This window comes from Furipterus horrens, unplaced genomic scaffold (assembly GCF_987537825.1).
Source record: "Furipterus horrens unplaced genomic scaffold, mFurHor1.1.pri manual_scaffold_8, whole genome shotgun sequence".
Classification (NCBI taxonomy): Eukaryota; Metazoa; Chordata; class Mammalia; order Chiroptera; family Furipteridae; genus Furipterus; species Furipterus horrens.
The window spans coordinates 85936127-85955251 of record NW_028327178.1 but is presented as its reverse complement, the minus strand read 5'-3'; the positions used below and the strand labels follow the sequence as shown (position 1 = coordinate 85955251).

The 19125-nt window shown below is 43.5% G+C and overlaps 1 protein-coding gene across 3 annotated transcripts in view; it reads right to left on the bottom strand.

The window, feature by feature from the left end:
- Window positions 1-19125, bottom strand: part of SLC23A2 (solute carrier family 23 member 2) — a 121145-nt gene that overhangs the window by 51014 nt on the left and 51006 nt on the right. For all 3 annotated transcript variants that reach the window (XM_090286075.1, XM_090286077.1, XM_090286076.1), the window contains one exon: window positions 4188-4286. In XM_090286075.1, the coding sequence (XP_090142201.1) occupies window positions 4188-4286 (99 nt within the window). The remainder of the gene's footprint in view (window positions 1-4187; window positions 4287-19125) is intronic.

Sequence of the window (19125 nt, the reverse complement as noted above, 5' to 3'; positions counted from 1 at the left end):
GCAGGGTTTTCGTTAGGTCCCTGTGTAATTTCTTTGATTTATCGTAACTTACAGCTTTCCACGCAGCAGCCTGCATTCTGGCAGTGAGACAAGTTATCATGCAGTTGCAAGCGCGAAGCCCTAGGCCCCTTCCTGATAGTTCCTCTCAGGAATCCGCCATGGCCCCAGTCGGACTATTGTTGGGGTCCTGGTGATTAAGTACGTCAGCGAGAGCCTGAGTGGCAGTCCAAACTCTTCCTCTCCTCAGCAGTCATGCAGGTAAGAGAGGATAATATAAAGGTCTCTCCAGGTGAGTTTATAGGAGCTTGTAATATACTGAAATTCCTTAATGAACCAAGTGGATGGAAGGAAAAGGAGCCACGGCATTGCTCAGTCGGAGACAGATAGGATAGAGAAAAGGGCAAGTGGACTCAGATGGGATCGCCTCCAGAAGGGAATGATGGGGTGCAGGGGGAGTGGCTGATGGACCCGCGTTCCACGAGGGCTTGGCTGAAGGGGTGGAGTGTCAGGAGTAGAGTCTGGGTCTGTGTCAGACTCTGAGGGTGCTGCCACTGCGGGTGCAGATTGAGGCGGAGGATGTTGGTAGGGAGGAGGAGCGCAGGGTGGGGCAGAAAGAAGATGGAGCAGAGGGCGAAGAAGCAGAAACCTGGGGTAAGGGGGAATGGAGGAGAAGGATTTGATGGGCGGAGCAGAATTCACAAAGGGAAGGACGCCACAACTCAAAGAAGGCTTGCAGGTACGGGACTTCACTTGCCGAGGCAGAGACAAGAATTGTCTAAGTCAGTTAAGATTGAAGGGTTCAGGGTCCCATTAAGGGGCCATGTGGACTGATTATCAAGTTTGTACTGAGGCCAGGCAGTGTTCCAGAAAAAGACAAGCCACTGCAGTCTCAGTTTGAGATCAATATTCTAAAGGTGTTTTAGGAGACACCCAACAAGGGAGTCTCGGGGAGGCCTGGATTGGTCAGTACCTGTGGTTGAAGGGAGGAGGGTAAGGAGAATTCCCAAGAGCCCAGTGGCTCTTGACTCTAAGAGCAGCCCAGCAGCTTAACTCCAAGAGTATGGGCCCTGGAGACCAGATGCTGGCATCCTCACCACCCAATCAATGGGCACTAAGAAGTGTTCTGAATGCTCTCTAAACTGAGAAGAGAGGAGAGAAGGGAGTTCCCTTGTCTCGCTCCCTTCAAACAGAGGGTAGTCTCCACCTAGCGCTAGGACTTTGGAGGGGCCTCCTGAATGCCCGAGAACAGCAGGGAGACACCCAGGAAAAGGGAAGACTCCTTACCCGAATTTAGCCGGTGTGGATGGAAAAGCCAGACAAAGGAAGGTCAGTGCTCAGTGGTTTCTCTTCTACGACTGGGTCCCCGAAAGTTCGGGTCCGAGTGGAAGGCAGCCGTGGCCCCAAGAGGCAGGATCAGGGCGGTAGCCCGGCCATGCTGCCGCAGCCCACTGCTTCCCTGGCTACAAGCCTCCAGGTGCCGAGACCAGCCCTCCTCCCGGGTTTCGGCATGAAAATGTTAGGTTTCAGGGAGCTCGGTGGAGGTAGAGACGGCCAGCAGCAAATGTTGAAGAAGGCGGTTTACTGAGTATGCGACACACAGGCTGGGGTCTTGGAGTCAGACGCCAATGGCCAGGGACAGGGCAGGGTGAGTTTTAAGGAGTTCTGAGGCTTAGAATGCAGAAACAGCACAGCATAGGCTAACCTGCCTCCTTATATGGCCAGCAGGTTGGTGACTGGCCCAGTTGCAACCTCCTGATATAGCCACCTGAGTCTAGGGCAGCTAGAGGTATGGGGAGGAAGGTAAGCTGCCTTGTGGCGGGCTTTTGTTTGGAATGGTGGGCTTCAAAATGGCAGGCTTCTACCTCACAAATATAATCTCATTTATGTTTTTAAAAACCAGATATAAAGAAAGTATCTGTATGATGGAAATGCCTAGAAGGTTATAGTTTGGAGTTGGGTCACAGACAACTTTGGATTTTCACTTTAACATTTCTATTTAAGGGCCCTGGCTGGTGTTGCTCAGTGGATAGAGCGCTGGCCTATGAACCTAAAGGTGACCGGTTCGATTCCCGATCAGGACACGTGCCTGGGTTGCAGGCCAGGTCCCCAGTTGGGGGCATGCGAGAGGCGAATTGATCAATGTATCTCTCACATCGATGTTTCTCTCCTTCTCTTTTTCCTTCCCTCCCCCCTCTCTAAAAATAAGTAAGATCTTTAAAAATAATAATAACATTTCTATTTAATTGTGAGGCTTTTGGCTACTGATATTTTTTAAAATAATTTGTTTATTTATTTTATTTTTAGAGAGAGGGAAAAGGAGAAAGAGAGGGAGAGAAACGTCACTGTGTGGTTGCCTCTTACTTGCTCCCCCGACTGGGGACCTGACATGCAACCTAGTCATGTGCCCTGACTGGGAATCAAACCAGCGACACTTGGGTCACAGGCCGATGCTCAATCCACTGAGTGATTTTTTTTTTTTAATGATTAAAAAACGGAGTAGCATAAGCCCCAAATGGTCACTAAAATAGAAAGATATTCTATGTCACTAGTATTTAAGGAAATGTGAATGTACCGGTGTTTAGACAAGTGAAAATAGTTTTCACCCAAACAGGTAAATAAATGTTCAGCATAAATGTGCTAGACATTTTTCTTGCCCACAGATCACCATCATCACAGCAGCAGATGTTGAAAAGCCCCGAACTGTTCATTTCAAAAGATAGCCATCATTTCCTGGATAGTGGAGGAGGAAGTCCCAAAATCATGAGCGCCTACAGCCTAGAAATTTTGGTGATCCTGTGATTAAGGACCCAGGACTTGAGCACTGGACGCAACCCAACAAGTCTACAAAATCAGAAGCACTTTGCTACAAGAGGCTGAGAGCCCAACAAGCCAGGCGGTGGCCCCCACACGGACCCCGCCCTGTTGCAGGCTCGGTCTCAGCTGTAGCCGCAGGCATCAGACTCCGAGCTGACTGTGGCTGCTCTCATCTCTGTACTCTGAGGAGCAGTCTGGAATCCAACACCCCAGGAATTTCAACATCTCAGCATGACTCTAATTAGTCTAATTTATAATAGCTTAACCAAATAATAGCAATATTGGTCAAGACAAGCAAAAATAAAGTTTTCATCTCCCATACTAGAAATTTTAAAAACAAGCACAGGTAGACATATAAATTTGATTATTAAAAAACTCCAGTATAACTTCCTTGTTCTTTATCATTTTAGCTATCATACTGTAAACTTGTTGCATTAATACCCAAGCTGGGTACTGTATCTGCATGTGTCAGCTTTCTAGTGGTCTGTGACTAGAATATACAGTACCCACTGTCTATCGTAAAACACAGTGGTTCTAGAGTACAATGCCTCATTATATAAGTTGATCAAATTAGTAATTTTCACCATAAAAATAATTTATTTTTAAAGTCTATCAAATAAAACTCTAATGAAATTGAGAAGTCTTAGGGCTGCAGTGCAATCTGAAGGTGCCACATTACCAAGCTTTTCACATGTGGTAGATACAAAGAAAAAAGAAACCCAGGCATCCAGACCCTCTTCTGGGGGCAGCCTCTCTGGGCCTCCAGGAATATGGTCACACAGACTGACCTATCAAGGAGAAGGGATGGGGCAAGAGAGGATTCTGCCACTTTAGTGAGTGATTTCCATTGCTTTCCTCTAAGCTTCATTGTCGTGGTCTCCGTAAACTATCTACCGTACTGGCTTCCCTCATTCTCAGTCCCTGCACACATAGCATGTACCAGACACAATGCTAATAACTTTACATATTTTATTTCATTTAATCCTCACAACAGCCATAAGACAAATGCTGGTATGTTTACTTCCATTTTAGAGATGAGGCAACTGATGCCAAGTTTAATTCCCTCAGGGTCTGAGTCCCAGGAGCACCCAGACCCAAACTCTTAGCCACTTCCCTCTGGTATGCTGGCTGAGCCTTGTAAAAATATATAGTTAAGGGCCTCAATATGGGACTCAGCTTAACTGCCATTAAGACGATTAAAAATTAGTAACTTCTATTCCCCATCAGCTCTATTTCTATTATAAAGAGAACATTCACATCCACTCTGGCAGGTAGAGACAAACCCCCAGATGAAGGGCACACTTCCTGTACAGAACCTGGGACAGCAGCAGCTGAGGGGGGAGGGGCGTTTGGGGAGTGACGGAAGTAGGTACCTTTTCTGCGATGCCATTTTCTGTTGTATAGATTGCCATGAGCTCCGTGTCTTCATTGTCCTGTTCACCGCTGGACGTGGCACCTCCATTCATCACCACCTGAAGAGAAACACTCCACTTAGAGGCTGTTTCACAGTATGTCTCTCTGCTATATGGAAACACCACCCCCCACCCCACCTAAGTCTTTTGTAATTCTCATAAGAGACAAAAACTACATTTTTTACCTATCAAATTAGCCAAGTTTGGGGTGATCTTAAATGAAACTCCCAACAAGTGTGTGCTGCATCAGTGACCATGCATGTGTTTTTGACAGAGTAGAAACATACCACATGTCCCATGGATGAGGGTCAGCTGAGGGAGAGTAGGAATGGAAAATCCAAAGAAGCTACAAGGAGCGGGACCCCAGCACCCTCCATGGGCAAGGGAAGCTTGGCTGAAGGGCCAAAACTGCCACGTCTGAGCCTGTGAAAGGCATCATAACTGCCTTGGTTAAGATCCCTTTCCAAGTAAAGACAATGACTTCTACTGTGTCACCCCTACAGGAGGAAATGTGCTAATCACAGCACTCATGCACACTGTTTTCCTAATGTAGTAAAGACCCCCATTCATGCCTGCTCTGGTGAGGCACAACACAGTGGCCTTAGGTCCTGGCTGCCTGTCTTGAAAAATAATACTGAAAATAATTGTACATATGAATAACAGCACAACTACATTTTTAAAAGAGAAAAAAAGACAAGGTATAAAGATGTTCAATGTTGTATTGTAAACTACCATAAAGAGAAGTGAAAGATGAGTGATAGCTAAGAGAAAATACAGTGCAACACATAATCAGTATCAGAATTTCATAAAGAATACCTGCAAAATGTATCCTTTAAAAAAATCTGTCTTGCTACAGTTTGCAGATGAGAAAATGAAAAAGAATTATATGAAAAGTAAGAACATCTGCAAATCCATAATACAAACAATCCAAAGGAAATGGGCACAGGGTAGGAGTATACAAAATTATAGAAAAAATACTAAGTTATCCAACAAAACACACAAAACTCCGTTCAACCTCATTTAAAATTACAGAAATGACAATTAAAATAAATTTTCATTTTAAAAAATAAATTGGGGGGAAATTTTAAAGGGAAACCTGGTATTGACCAGGGTGAGAGAGAAACGCTACTCTACATTATTAGCGAGATTATGTTCTTGGTGGAATGGCCTTTGTGCTGGGATTTAAAACAGTCATTTTCTAGGCCCAGCAATTATACTCATATAAACCTATTTTTCACAAATATCCATTAAAGTGGTATGCATTGTCAAGGTTGATGGTGGCAGTACAGTAGTCCCTCTCTATCCCGGTTCACTTATTGCGGCCTCACTGTATTGCAGGATTTTAAAAAATATTATATTTAATTATTTATCACAGATTTTTCGCTATATCGCAGGATTGTGCGGTACTATATATGTATGTTGTTAAAGTTACATAGGTTTAAGGGTGTAGAATATGTTTAAGAATGTAAGTAGTGTTTATACAAGTGTGGAAAAGGTTAAGGGAGTGGGCAAGGTTAATAAGGGACTGGGAACAGTTTATAAGTGTGTGGGAAGGGTTTATAAAGCCTTAAAATATATATAAATACTAAAATAAATGTAAGGTTCCTATTCCGTAGACTTTCACCTATCGCGGGGGGGGAGGGGGGTGTCTAGAACATAATACCCGTGATAAGTGAGGGAATACTGTATTACTTAAAATGCTGAAAACTTGGAAACAGCCCAAATGTTCATCAAAAAGACAGACATTGTTAAATTATGCTATATCCATTTTGGGAATAATATTCAACCATTAAAAATTAATAAAACTGATGTACTGACAAGGAAAGAACTCCAAGAAATACTGTAAAAAAAAAAAGGTCACAAAACAGTAAGCCTAGAATTACCCCAATTGTGCTAAAAAAATTAAGTAAAATAAAATTTTAATAACCTCCCTGTCTAGATGCTTGGTAAAGGGACCAGAGAAGTCACAAACCAATATGAAGGTTGCCCAAGGGACAATGAGTAAGAACAGGCACCTTTCATTTTTCACTCCCAACTATTCTTTTTAGCATTTGGACCTTTTATAATGTTTCATATGTTATTTGTATATTGTTTTTTTAAACAGATAATAAAAAAGATATACACCAACATATTAACAGTGGTTGGGCCATTTTTACCTTCTTTTTCCCTTTACATATGGTGGTAATTTTCTATAATGAGGACAATTAATTTTTACAACAGGAAGAAATTAAAAAAAGACTGACGATCCAAGCAATATAGCTTAGATTGAGGTGGTCAGAGAGATTTAATCCACTTATTCTTGTAGTTGAAGAAACTGAGCCAGAGAAAATTTTAATCTTTCATTCAAGGTCACATATTTTACAACCCCAGTCTGAAGCTAGTTTTAAAGTATACCAAATATCTTGATTAACTGGTATATTAGTTCTTGCATGGCAAATTTTCTTATATCAAACAAAGAGCTTCCTTTACAACTAACTCTAAGATAGGCTATAGTTTTTTACAGAAGGCAATTGGGTTTGTGGAGTTTGTTTGCCTGTAAAACTAGCTGCCAGCAGGATACATGTTCCCAGCCAAGTTCAAGTCCACAACACAAAACTCTAACTTACAATTAGAACCATGCTCCAAGTCATATCATAGCAGCACTCAACCCACTCGAGAAGCCAAGAGGTACATACACTCAGGATGAACTGCCTTAAAACAACAATGTTTAGTTACTAAATATCAGAGAAACCCAGAACTGATTCAATGCCCTATCCTAGCTAAAACTAACCTTTACCCACATTCATGTCCAGGTGCCGCAGGGAGACTCATGAGAATAGGGTTTCCTTTTGGGATGATGAAAATGTTCTGGAACTAGATAGAGCTGATGGTTGCACAACAATGTGAATGTTTTCCAAGTCACTGAATTGTTCATTTTTAAATTGTCAATTTTGTGTAAATTCCAACTCAAAAAGAATTTTTAAATCTGTATATGTGGCTCCAACGAGGAGACTTTGGCCACTCTCTCTCCTCCTCTGACTTTTTCCACTTGCACACACAATTATATAAGTACTACAAAATGCAGATGTTCCCCAGGCTTGGAAAGGTTCATATATTCATTTAACAAATGCTGTTTGAGCACCTGCTGTGCCCCGGCAATGAGGATGCAGTCTTGCACAAAACCCCTCCCTGTGCCACCTCAGGTAGCTGCCATTGATTGAGCACAGGATGCAACAGGGCACCAGAAAATAAGACAATAGTTTTACCACTAGTTTCCCTTTGGTTTATTAAGTTAGCTATCTGATGGCCTATTTTTAAGAAACATAAAATTTAATTTTAAAAATTGTATGTTAAAATCAGTTCTTCAAAAAAATGTGTCGACATGGAAACAAGGAACAGACTGACAATGACCAGAGGGGACGGGGGAGGGGGAGAAGGAGGAAAAAAGGGGAAGGGTCTAGTCAAGAAACTAGTATAAATGACCCATGGACATGAACAACAGGGTGAGAACTGACTGTGGGAGAGGGGGGAGGTGGGCAGGGCAGGGGAGAGCAATGGGGGAAAAATGCGACACCTGTAATAGAACAATTTAAAAAATGAAAGAAAAAAAAAGGTGTTGAGCCTTTTATTTAAAAGAGAAAAAAAAGGATAAAATATGTTCCTGACACTATTGAAGCTTCATATTTTGGAACCTCTAAATATTATTTCAACTGGGAAATAAAACATGTCTTAGAAAGCTTTCTAAATTTAATAAAAATGGATTTTCATTTGTGTTATTAATAGCATTGCAGATAACAGAGTGGAATCTTGGCATCTTTCATTTCAGGAAACTGATCAAGTTTTTATTAAAAACATCAGCAACTTACCTAAAAATCCATTGGGAACAAACAACATGTCCTTTCTACCTTTCAAAATTATTTGAAATAGAATCTGTGGCTTGAAATTTTCCTCCCTAAACTACTACTGTACAATCATTCAATAAGTTATAAAAGTAGGTCTTCTCTGCCTAAATTTGTCCAGTTGATTTTGTTTGTCTCCAAAATGCAGGGCTGTGTTGCCTTTGGATATGGGAATGTGTCTATTGCTCAACAGTTATAATGCAAAGGCATTATATTTATTGCTTTATCTCTACTAAGCTAAGACAATAATGCTTCAGGTATGTGTTTCTAAACAGTAATCCTAAAATGGTCAAATGTACAGGAAACAGACTGACAGGACAATAGTGAAGGAATGTCAAGATGAATGTAAGTATCACAGCAGTGCCAATTTAACTGAATGAAATAAGCCTGTGTTACTCACACAGAAGTTCAAGTGAATCGTGGCTGTGATCCTGTAAGGTGAAGGGTACGAGTACCTGGAAATCCCGTGCCTCTGATCAGAGGGTTCAGTACTCAATTATCATCTCTTTGGGATCTGGTATACTTCACCCGCCATTGTCGTCTGGTAGCTAAGTGAACCATTTTAGACTAAAACAATCATTTTCAGAGAGTAATAAAGTTTCTCAAATTTACTGCTTTCAATTCTTTAATAAAGAAGTAACACACTATTATTCTTACCCTCCCTCCTTAGAGACACATGTGATTTCCTCCATTTCTACAATTAAAATGTGTTTTAAAGACTAAAGATATCAAGATTAATGTTTCCTCACCTTTAATTCAAGTCCTTTTAACGAACATAAAAATCTTCCCCCTGCCTTCCCTATTGCCTGAAATTTCAAAATTAACTATTATTAAAAAAAAAAAATCAAAGAGTACAATACAACATATACTAAACTACAGTTTGTCGGTCTTAGATACACTACAAAAGATGTAGCTGACAGATCTAACATAACACTAGCAACCCTAAAGTTAGTGGAGACAGCAAACCCCTTCATCTTGTTTTCATTGCCTCTTCAAATAGCCCCACACCCCGTGGCCACATGAAGGCAAAACCTCTGGGCCAACCAATACTGCACCCAAAAGCTCGGCCAATCCTACAAAGCACAACAGTCTGCTTCACCTGTACTCCCCAGCCAGCCTCTTCAGCCTGGAGGGCTCCTGGGCTGTAACAGCCAGAGCACTTTCCAGGTTCCAGGTGTGTACCACATGTTCCCCAGCACAGCTTGCCCTTCGGAAAGAGCCAGAAGATGTGCTGCCTCTCCCCCTTCCTGGCCCCTAACTGGAACAGTGGGGTGAGTTGATGTGCCTGTCACAGGCCCCCAGTGTAAATCCCGTTTTGTGCTCCTCCTCCCACACATCCCAGGATGACATGACCGTGACAGCTAATGTTTGCTGAGCACAATTCATGTCGGGCTCTGGCCATTTCACCAAATGTCTTCCCTTCAAGGTGATGTCTGCAAGACTTTAACTAGATGTCCCTATGGAGCCTTATCCACAAACAGATTCCAAAACAGATCCCAAGGGTACCCAGCTTGTTCTGGCACTCCACCCAAAAGAGTCTTCAGCTTCCATTTCTTCCAGGTGGTAACACATTATAGGTGACAGGTAAATTTCTGATAGGTAAAGAAAATATAAGGGAGATAAACCAACAAGAAACACTCAACACTCTAACAGGAAAATAAGAAAATATAATTGGCTCCTGAACATCTGCAAAGAGGCCCAACCTCACTCACATAAGGTCACAAGTTAAAACTACAACAGAACACATTTCCATTTACGAAATTGGCCAAGACCCCAGTCCAACCTGCATTCCACTGGCAAGCCTGTAGGAAAACAGGCACTCACACGCCGCTGATGCGAACAAAATGATCTCAACAGAGGGCTCTTGATGGTGCCCTTCAACTTAACAAGGCACATCCTCTGCCCCAACAGTTCCATTCCTGGAAACTTACCCTTTTCTGATGACTGAGTGAAAAGGCCCATGTGAAAGGTTATTCACTGCTACTTGTAACAGAAAATATTAGAAACAATCTAGATATCTATCAAATGGAAATATTTAAATCAATTAGGGTATATCTGTAACACAGATGCTCTGTGGTATACCAGGCCTGTCCAGAAAGTATCCAGCCATGTCTTATAACAAATAAGACCAATTTATTTAAGAAAATACAATATACAAGAAACATTGTACATAGGACAATGATGCCTCAGTCCTCTGCAAAGCAGGCACCTTACGACCTTACACAGTTCTCCAGCATCTCTTCCACTGTTCAAAACACTGCAAAATCCTTCGTTCGAATTGCCATCTGCTTTCCCATCATATTTTCCTGAATTTCATCCACGGTCTGAAATCTCTTCACTTTCAAAGGTGATTTTAGTTTTGATAAAAGCCAGAAGTCACCGGGCGCCAAAATCTGGGCTATAGGGGGGCTGAGTCACCTGGCTGATCTGATGTTTCGCCAAAACACTCTGCACATGATGCATGAGTGGGCGCGTTGTAGTGATGAAGCTGCCAATCACCAGGTGCCCGTAGCTGTGGCAATTTTCGTCGTATTGTATCTCTCAGCTGAAGAAGAACATGGAGGTAGTACTCCTTACTAATTGTTTGGCCTGGAGAGGCGTACTCACGATGGACAACACCTTCCCAATCAAAAAACACAGTTAACATGGTCTCCATCATGCTGCAACTTTGCTCGCCTTCTTCAGGCATGGAGAACCAGGCAACTTCCATTGGGACGACCGGGCCTTCGTTTCTGGATCATGGCCATAGACCCACAATTCATCTCTGGTTATGACCTTCTTGAGGAAATCTGGTTCACTGGTAGGGGTTTGAATCAAGTCATTAGCAACTGCAGCACAATGTTCCTTCTGCTTGGGTAGCAGAAGCCGCAGAATGAATTTTGTCATGACACGTTTCATGCCAAGATCCTGAGTCAAAATCTCGGGTACAGTAGTTTTTGGAATCCCCAGATCAGCTTCTAGTTCCCACACTGTCAGTTGCCGATCTCTGTTGATTGCAGCCTATACACGTTCAACGTTCTCAGGTGTTCTGTTTGTTGCAGGCCTTCCGGAATGTGAATAACTTTCAACAGCTTCTTGATAATCTTTGAAGCACTTGTGCCACACTCTTATTTGCACTACACTCACGGCACCATCCCCAAAAGCCTTCTGAATCATCTGAATAGTTTCCACAGAGGAATGTTCAAGCTTAACGCAAAATCTGATGCAGATTTGTTGCTCTACTTGCTCATTTTGAATGTGAGGGCCACAAAGTACACATGCTCACTCAATGGTGTCTACCGCCCCCGCTACTAACACAGTGAAGCCCTCATTGTGTCCGAATTCGCATTCCAGCCCACTCTCCTTGGCTGCCAGGTTACATTGATATCGCACAAGCCATTCTCGTTATATTAACAATGGGACAGACCTCATACAGGTGTGGGGTCAATACGTGGCCCTTCCCCCTCCCCTGACTGAGGGCCCCTGGCCAGAAGGAAGGTGTATTGTTTTGAAAATGGATTGTAACTTCCTTCCTGTCATCTTTTGGTAGTGGCTTCCTGTACTGTGACTGCTTCTTGACCTTTTCTTTACAATGAGGTCATGTAGTTTAGAGTCCCACATTGGACACGTGCCTCCTTTGTATGGGACACCTTAAAACAAGCCCCGGACACAGGAGGGTGCAGGCTCTCTCACACCGACCCACTGCCATCGGTGCACTCCCCTGTAATAAACAGCACGTTCACACCTGCTAGTCCCTGGGTGCTTTTTTTTCCCAGAATATCACAAACACTTAAGCAGCTCCCCAGTTTGGAGCTCTTATATTACAATAGGGTACTCTGTATTTTGACAGGGAACGTACAGAACATCATCTACTATACAGAGGTGGGCAAAAGTAGGTGTACAGTTGTTCATATGGAAAATAATACAATATATAAGAATAAACTGTTTCGCATACTCACAACTGTAAACCTTTTACCCCACCCTGTGTATTAGTAAATGAAGCAGAACTACAGACAGAGACATTTAGAAACACATACATGTGTGTATAAAAAGAAATGAGAATGTATTGTATTTTCTCACAGTCACAAGCCATTTCTGAAAAGTAGTGTGTGAGGAGAATTGGCGTGTACAAGGGACTTTTCACTCTATACCTTTTGTATTCTAAAATTTTGAATCATATTAATATATTACTAGTGTTTAAAAAAGAAAAATGTAAAGCTAGAACTCCCTTCAATGAACAATTAACAAAACTATGGTACATCTTCAAGTTAAATGCCAAGCTGCTGCTAAGGAGGATGAGGAAAATATATTCTAACTTTCTGGGAAAGAGGTCCAGGCTGTCTTGTTAAGTGTGGTGAAGCATGTTACAGAACAGTTTGCTCAAGTACCAGCCTGTTTAAGCAAAGACACGTAATGACCAGGGAAGTATGCTTTCTGCCTTACAAGCATGTATGTAGACCCTCTCACCACATATCAAGTGTAAAAGCAGGACCCCTTTCATCTGGATCTTTCTTTTCTGGTTTCTATGAATACAGCCACAAGGAAGTTCCTTCAAGGAGAGGAAATGAAGCAAACACAAAAACAAAACAAAAAACCCAGTATTCTCTCCCACCTCAATGTGACTTTCAATGTTTTGGTCAAAAAGTTTTGTCGACCTCAGGCCAAGATGGAGGCTTAGACAGACACGCTCTGTCTCCCTCCACAACTAAGTAGGAATACAGCTACCTCAAAACCAAAGATAACCAGAAATTCCAGAAAATAAAACTACATGGAAGCCCAACGTGTGAAGTTATAAACCAGCGGTGCTCGTCTGGACGGGTAGGAGGGGCAAAATCGGAATCAGGACGGAAAGGTCGGGCTGTGCTGTCCGCGTAGCAGCGGGGATGGCAGCGGGACTGCGAGAAACGCCAGGGGAGCAGTCCCGGCTGCCAACCCGGCAGCTCGCGATTCCAACGCTGGGGAAGGCTGACCCTCATTGCCTCCGACTGTGAGGCCCAGAGGGCGTGGGGACAGAGGAGGAGACTCCTGGTCTCTCAGCGGAGAGTAATGGCAGGAATCCATCATGGACCCCCGCCCCCGCACAAAGCGCCACAGAGCGGTGACAAAGGTCGCTGGTCGCCGGGTAGTGATGAGTGCATGGGGCTCCGCCCCCCACAGCCCTCCCAGGAAGCAAAGGTAAACAGAAAACTGTCAGGATGAAGCAGACCATGATTGAAATCCCGGTGACGAGGCTCACCAGGCAGCAGATGAGGGACCTAACCGATGAGCAAATAAATCTTTCTGAGGCTCAGTTCAGAGCTATAATCATAAGGTGGCTTACAGAATTAACAAGAGATTGGAACAAGACAGGGAAGGAATGAAAACTAGTCATACTGAAACGAACGAAAACACATACGAGACAAGTGGTGAGGAAATGAAAACCAGAGATCAAATCAACAAATCGGAACATAGGGAAGGAACAAGCAGTCAACCAGTGCAGAAAGAGAAAACAAAAAAGGAGGAACACAAAGAGAGGCTCAGAAACTTCTGGGACAGCTATAAGTGAACAAACATTCAAATTACAGGATTGCCAGAAGGCAAAGAATAACTAGAAATTGAAAAGTTATGTGAAAAAATAATGAAGCAGAACTTCCCAAACTTGGGGAAGGAAATAGACTCACAGGTCCAGGAAGCACAGAGAGTTCCAGAAAAACTGGACCCAGGGAGAACCACTCCAAGACACATTATAATCAAATTGTCAAAAATTAAAGATAAAGAGAGAATATTAAAAGCAGCAAGAGAGAGAAAAGAATTATGCACAAAGGGGTCCCAATTAGACTATCAGGTGATTTCTCAAAGGAGACCCTGCAGGCAAGAAGGGACTGGCAAGAAATATTCAAAGTAATGAGAAGCAAAAACCTACAGCCACAAATACTCTATCCAGCGAAATTGGCATTCAGAATAGAAGGGCAGAGAAAGTGCTTCCAGGACAAAGTAAAACTGAAGAAGTTCATTAGATCCAAACCATTATTATATGAGATGTTAAAGGGGCTGGTTTAGAAGAAGGAGGATCAAAATTATGAACCTTAAAATGAAAACTCCATCACAACAACCAACAACAGAAGCTAGAGAATCGAAACAAAGGCAAACTAAGTAGGCAACGAGAGTGGAAAAAGAACTATAGGTATGGGGAACATATTGGGGGGAGGTCAGAAGGGAGGGGGAAGGGGAAAAGGGAGGGAGATGGTACAGGAGTTAAGAAGCATAGTAGGAGGGTGTGGAGTAGACAGGAAGAGGTTGAGAAGGACTATATGCACAACCAATGGACATGGACTAAGGGGAGGGGACAACTGGAGGAAGGGGGGGTCACTGGGTGGAGGGGAGCAGAGGGAAAAGAAATTGGGACAACTATAACAGTATAATCAATAAAATATATTGAAAAAAAGTTTTGTCGAAGCATTTCCACACTTAGCTATCCTAACCACTAGTTTCTACTTATTCTCTTATTTATTGCACATTTCATATGTGCCAGGTACCATGTTCATAAATTTACATATATTTCTTCATTTAATCCTTCAAACAAGCCTAAGACAGATGCTCTGTTTAGTCCACTTTTACAGATGTGGAAAACTAACAGCCAAAAAGCTTAAGTAATTCCCTCGGGGTCTGGGTCACACTCACATTGATGTTACAGAACCCAGCCTATGCCGTTCTGGAACAGTTGTGGGTTCCAACTGCCCACCACCAAGAAGCATGACTCCCAATACAAAAGTCCGATGGAAAAGGAAAGGGGCTTTAATTTAAAAGTTTTACAGATTCAGCCCCGGCTGGTGTGGCTCAGTGGACTGAGTGCTAGCCTGTGAACCAAAAGGTCACCGGTTCAATCCTGGGTCAGGGCGCATGCCTTGGTTTTAGGCCAGGTCCCCAGTTGGGGGCATGCAAGAGGCAACCAATCAATGTTTCTCTCTCATATCAGTTTCCCTCCCTCTCTTTCTCCCTTCCTTCCCCCTCTCTAAAAATAAATAAATAAAATTTTTTTAAAAAAGAGTAAGTTTTACAGATTCAGAATAATGGCAAGTGTCTACTGTTATGTCCCACTCCCTTTAAAACACCCCAAAACACTTAGTACTGCCTCCCCCTGCCAAACCAGGCCAGTTTCAGAAGACACCTGTCAGAGGTACCGTCTTTCAGAAAAGCAGAAGTACACGGCTCAGTATTCCTAGTCACAGTTCTGCATTTCAGGCATCTCCCACTAATCCACACTTGGTTAGATAGGTCCCTGCAATTCCAGCCTCATCAGCCGTGCCACCATGTTCTCCATGCAGGTTTCCCAGTGAGTTTCCTCTTTCTTACTCCAGACCTTATCAGAGAAGGAAAACTCTGACTCCAAAAAACCTCCGCTGCCTTGCGGCATACCTCTTCAGGGGAAAGGCTAAGGGAGTAAACCCCGACAGAAAATCCGGAGCCGGAGTCCCTAAGGCGGTTTGACGTTGTAGTCAACACCGGCAACTCCTGCGGCGCACCTGAAGCCAAGCTGTATTGACTCCGTCTTTCCCTTGGACCCTTCAGCTGCGAAGAGAGGGGGGGTCTGCTGCATGGGCAACAGCAGACCCTCCATATCACCCTGCCCAGGCTCTGTAGCTTTAGCGTCATCGCAAGATGTCGATTGAATACGGGAGGAGACAGATACGATGTCACTCCCGAGTCGGACTGCACAGCCATTCTCGGCGGTGCAGATAGACTCTTAAGAAGCTACACCATCGTCTCTCCAGACGGACGGCTGCCGATGACGATGATGATGACTCCAGACCTCATCATGGACTCTCTCCAAACGACGTGGCTTCCCCGTTACACGCCAGGCCTCCTAGCCAACTCTAGTATACCCTCTTTCAGACCCTTCAGACTGTGTAGCTTCTCTCCACATCATCATGGCTCTCCCTCATTTAAATGCTGACCCTCCACCCCCACCCAAAGAACTATCCATCATTCTTATGAAAAGTATCTTAAGCCTATCATCTATCCTCTTGCCCTGGGCTGCAGCACTGCTATTATCTAGCTATCAGCCTTGCCACAGATTGTCAAAGTACCTTAGAAGCTGTATGTATTATCTCCTTTCCACATCTCCAAAACCATGAGCTGTGGGGACTTTGGGGACCCCTCTCCCACTGTTGACTCCAGACTTTAAGCTCTTTCCTCCAGGATCCTGACTGAGGCTTTAAAAAATATCTAACCCTGGCTGGTGTGGCTCAATGGATTGAGTGCTGGCCTGTGAACCAAAAGGGTCACTGGTTTGATTCCTGCTCAGGGCACATGCCTGGACTGCAGGCCAGGTCCCAGTTGGGGGTGCACGAGAGGCAACCACCATTTATGTTTCTCTCCCTTTCTCCTTCCCTTCCCCTCTCCCTAAAAATAAACAAAATCTTTTTTTTAAATCTAGATATTCACTCCCCATATGGTCCCCACCCTCCATGGCCCACAAACGTGTTAGCCCTGGAAGAAGCCTATCAGAGGAGTCGGGCAGGACTATTTCCCAAAGTCCATCACATCTGCACAACAGTCACGGCATTAGTTCCTTTTCAAATCCTTACCTGCCCTTCTGTATCACTGTTCTCTGGTTCAATGGGTATGGTGAAGATGCAGGAGGGAAGTGGAACAAACACTGATTAGTTGCTACTGTGTACACGATCTGTTGTTGATATTGTTAGAAATAGTAAAAACCGAAACCAAGGAAGCTGAGATGCAAGATTTATTAAGAGGAATCTGCGGGCTGTCTCAAAGGAGAGAACAGCAGCTGGCATACAGAGTGACAAGGTTTTAAAGGGAGGGATAGAGAATGACTGGAACAGGGTATCGGGGCACCTAGTGATTGGTTGGGCCTGAGGGTAACGGCGAGAACAATGGGTTGAGCCTGGGGGTAACAGCGGGCACAATGGTGGGAACAACGAGGTACTTGGTGTTTTGTTGGGTATGTTGCTCGGGAGAAGGTACTTGGTGATTTATTGGGCATGTTGCTGGGGAGAAGAATAGAATAAGGGAGTAAAATATTTTCTACCCCCTACTGGTGTTTTGCAAGATTTGAGGAACTTTTCACTGGACTCCTCAATAGTCATTGTTTGTGGTTTTTACTTCCTGCTAATCAACTTATTGGGTGGGGGTTTTTGAGGCTCTTACTGAACCTAAGAGATATGTATGATCTCATTTACTTCTCAAACATACTGCAATTCCAAGCATGAATAAGTGCACAGGTTCTCACAGGTATGGAGGGGCTGTAAACTGAGACTTACACTTAAGGCCCCAAAACTAAGCCCACAACATGAAGCTGCTCTCCACAGATGAGCCAGACGAGATATTCCTCTTCCCTGAGGCTGTGGGTCATGACAGCCACACTCTATCAACGCTGGCACTGCTACAGGCTTTTCCTCAAACTGCAATGTGATCCAGGGATTTTCTCTGCAATGGTAACTTCTAATAGTTCTGTGGCACTTCTGATTATCAGTACAGCTCAAAAGAATAAAGGGGGACAGGAGCAGGGAAGGTAAAACTCACAAAAGAGAATATAAATGACCAAGGAACACAGGGATAAAGTGTTCTGCCCCATTAAAATGCAAAACTAAAGCAATTATATACCAGTCTTTCACTTACTAATTTGCTGCTTTTTCAATCTAATATCTAGTACTGGTGGGGGAGTGTCCTCTCTCACAGAGCTACCAGGAAATATAAACTATTGCAAGAAGTTTACATACACTAGGTTATCGTTTATTATATTAATGAATTAGAAACAACCCAAGGCCCCAATGAAAGTTGGGGGGGGGGGTCTGTAGAAAGTAATCTCACAGGGTGATGGGATCATAAATTTCTAACTAGGCAGGATATGGCGGGTGGTCACGCCCTGGGCACCTAACTTCTTTAGTACAAGGTTTATCTTTGCCTTTCAGAGAAGGAAAACTCTGATTCCAAAAAACCTCCTCTGCCTTGCGGCATACCTCTTCAGGGGAAAGGCTAAGGGAGTAAACCCCGACAGAAAATCCGGAGCCGGAGTCCCTAAGGCGGTTTGACGTTGTAGTCAACACCGGCAACTCCTGCAGTGCACCTGAAGCCAAGCTGTATTGACTCTGTCTTTCCCTTGGATCCTTCAGCTGCGAAGAGAGGGGGGGTCTGCTGCATGGGCAACAGCAGACCCTCCACATCACCCTGCCCAGGCTCTGTAGCTTCAGCTTCACTGGAGAGGACACTCCAGCGTCATCGCAAGATGTCGATTCAACAGGGGAGGAGACAGATACCGTGTCACTCCCGAGTCGGACTGCACAACCATTCTCGGCGGTGCAGATAGACTCTTAAGAAGCTACACCATCGTCACTCGAGACGGACGGCTGCCGACGATATCTTTGCCTTTAGCAAGCCCTCTCCACTGTTTCTGTGCAGCTAGGTTAACACACCTAGAAATGCCTCTTTGCAGAGCCTTCCAAAGCTCACCCATCCTCACAATCTTGTTTAGCTGTCATATAATCTGATCCCCACAGTGCTTTCCCTTATCTTCATTTCTTGGAAGCATCTTGCTTCCCAGGAACTGTCATCAGTTTGGCTCAAACAAATTCTGATAAAATTTTTCTACAGGTTTGGACCTTTATGTCAACAAAGTAGAAAAATTAAATCCATGACTCGCTAGAATGTCAACGACAAGATATGTTTTCGGCGGCACTGACATACCATGTTATAATATGAAGTTAAAGGGCTCTATAAAGCAGACTATGTGTCAGAATTTTTAAAAAGAACACCAAATATTTGTTTCATATATTGAAAGAAATACACCAAAATATAAGAATGCTGTTTTTCTGGCTGACAGGATTTTAAATAATTTGGACTTTTTCCTCATTCCAGCATTAAATTGTCTGCAGTGAATGTATTTCTTTTGTAAATGAAGTTATACCAATAAGACGATAGGAAGGATATATATTCTAACTGTTAAAAAGATAGTGAAAGAACACATCAATTTTCTACTAGTTCCATTTCACTCTGACAACACACATGTACCATGAAGCCTGGGGGAAAATATGGATGCTTTA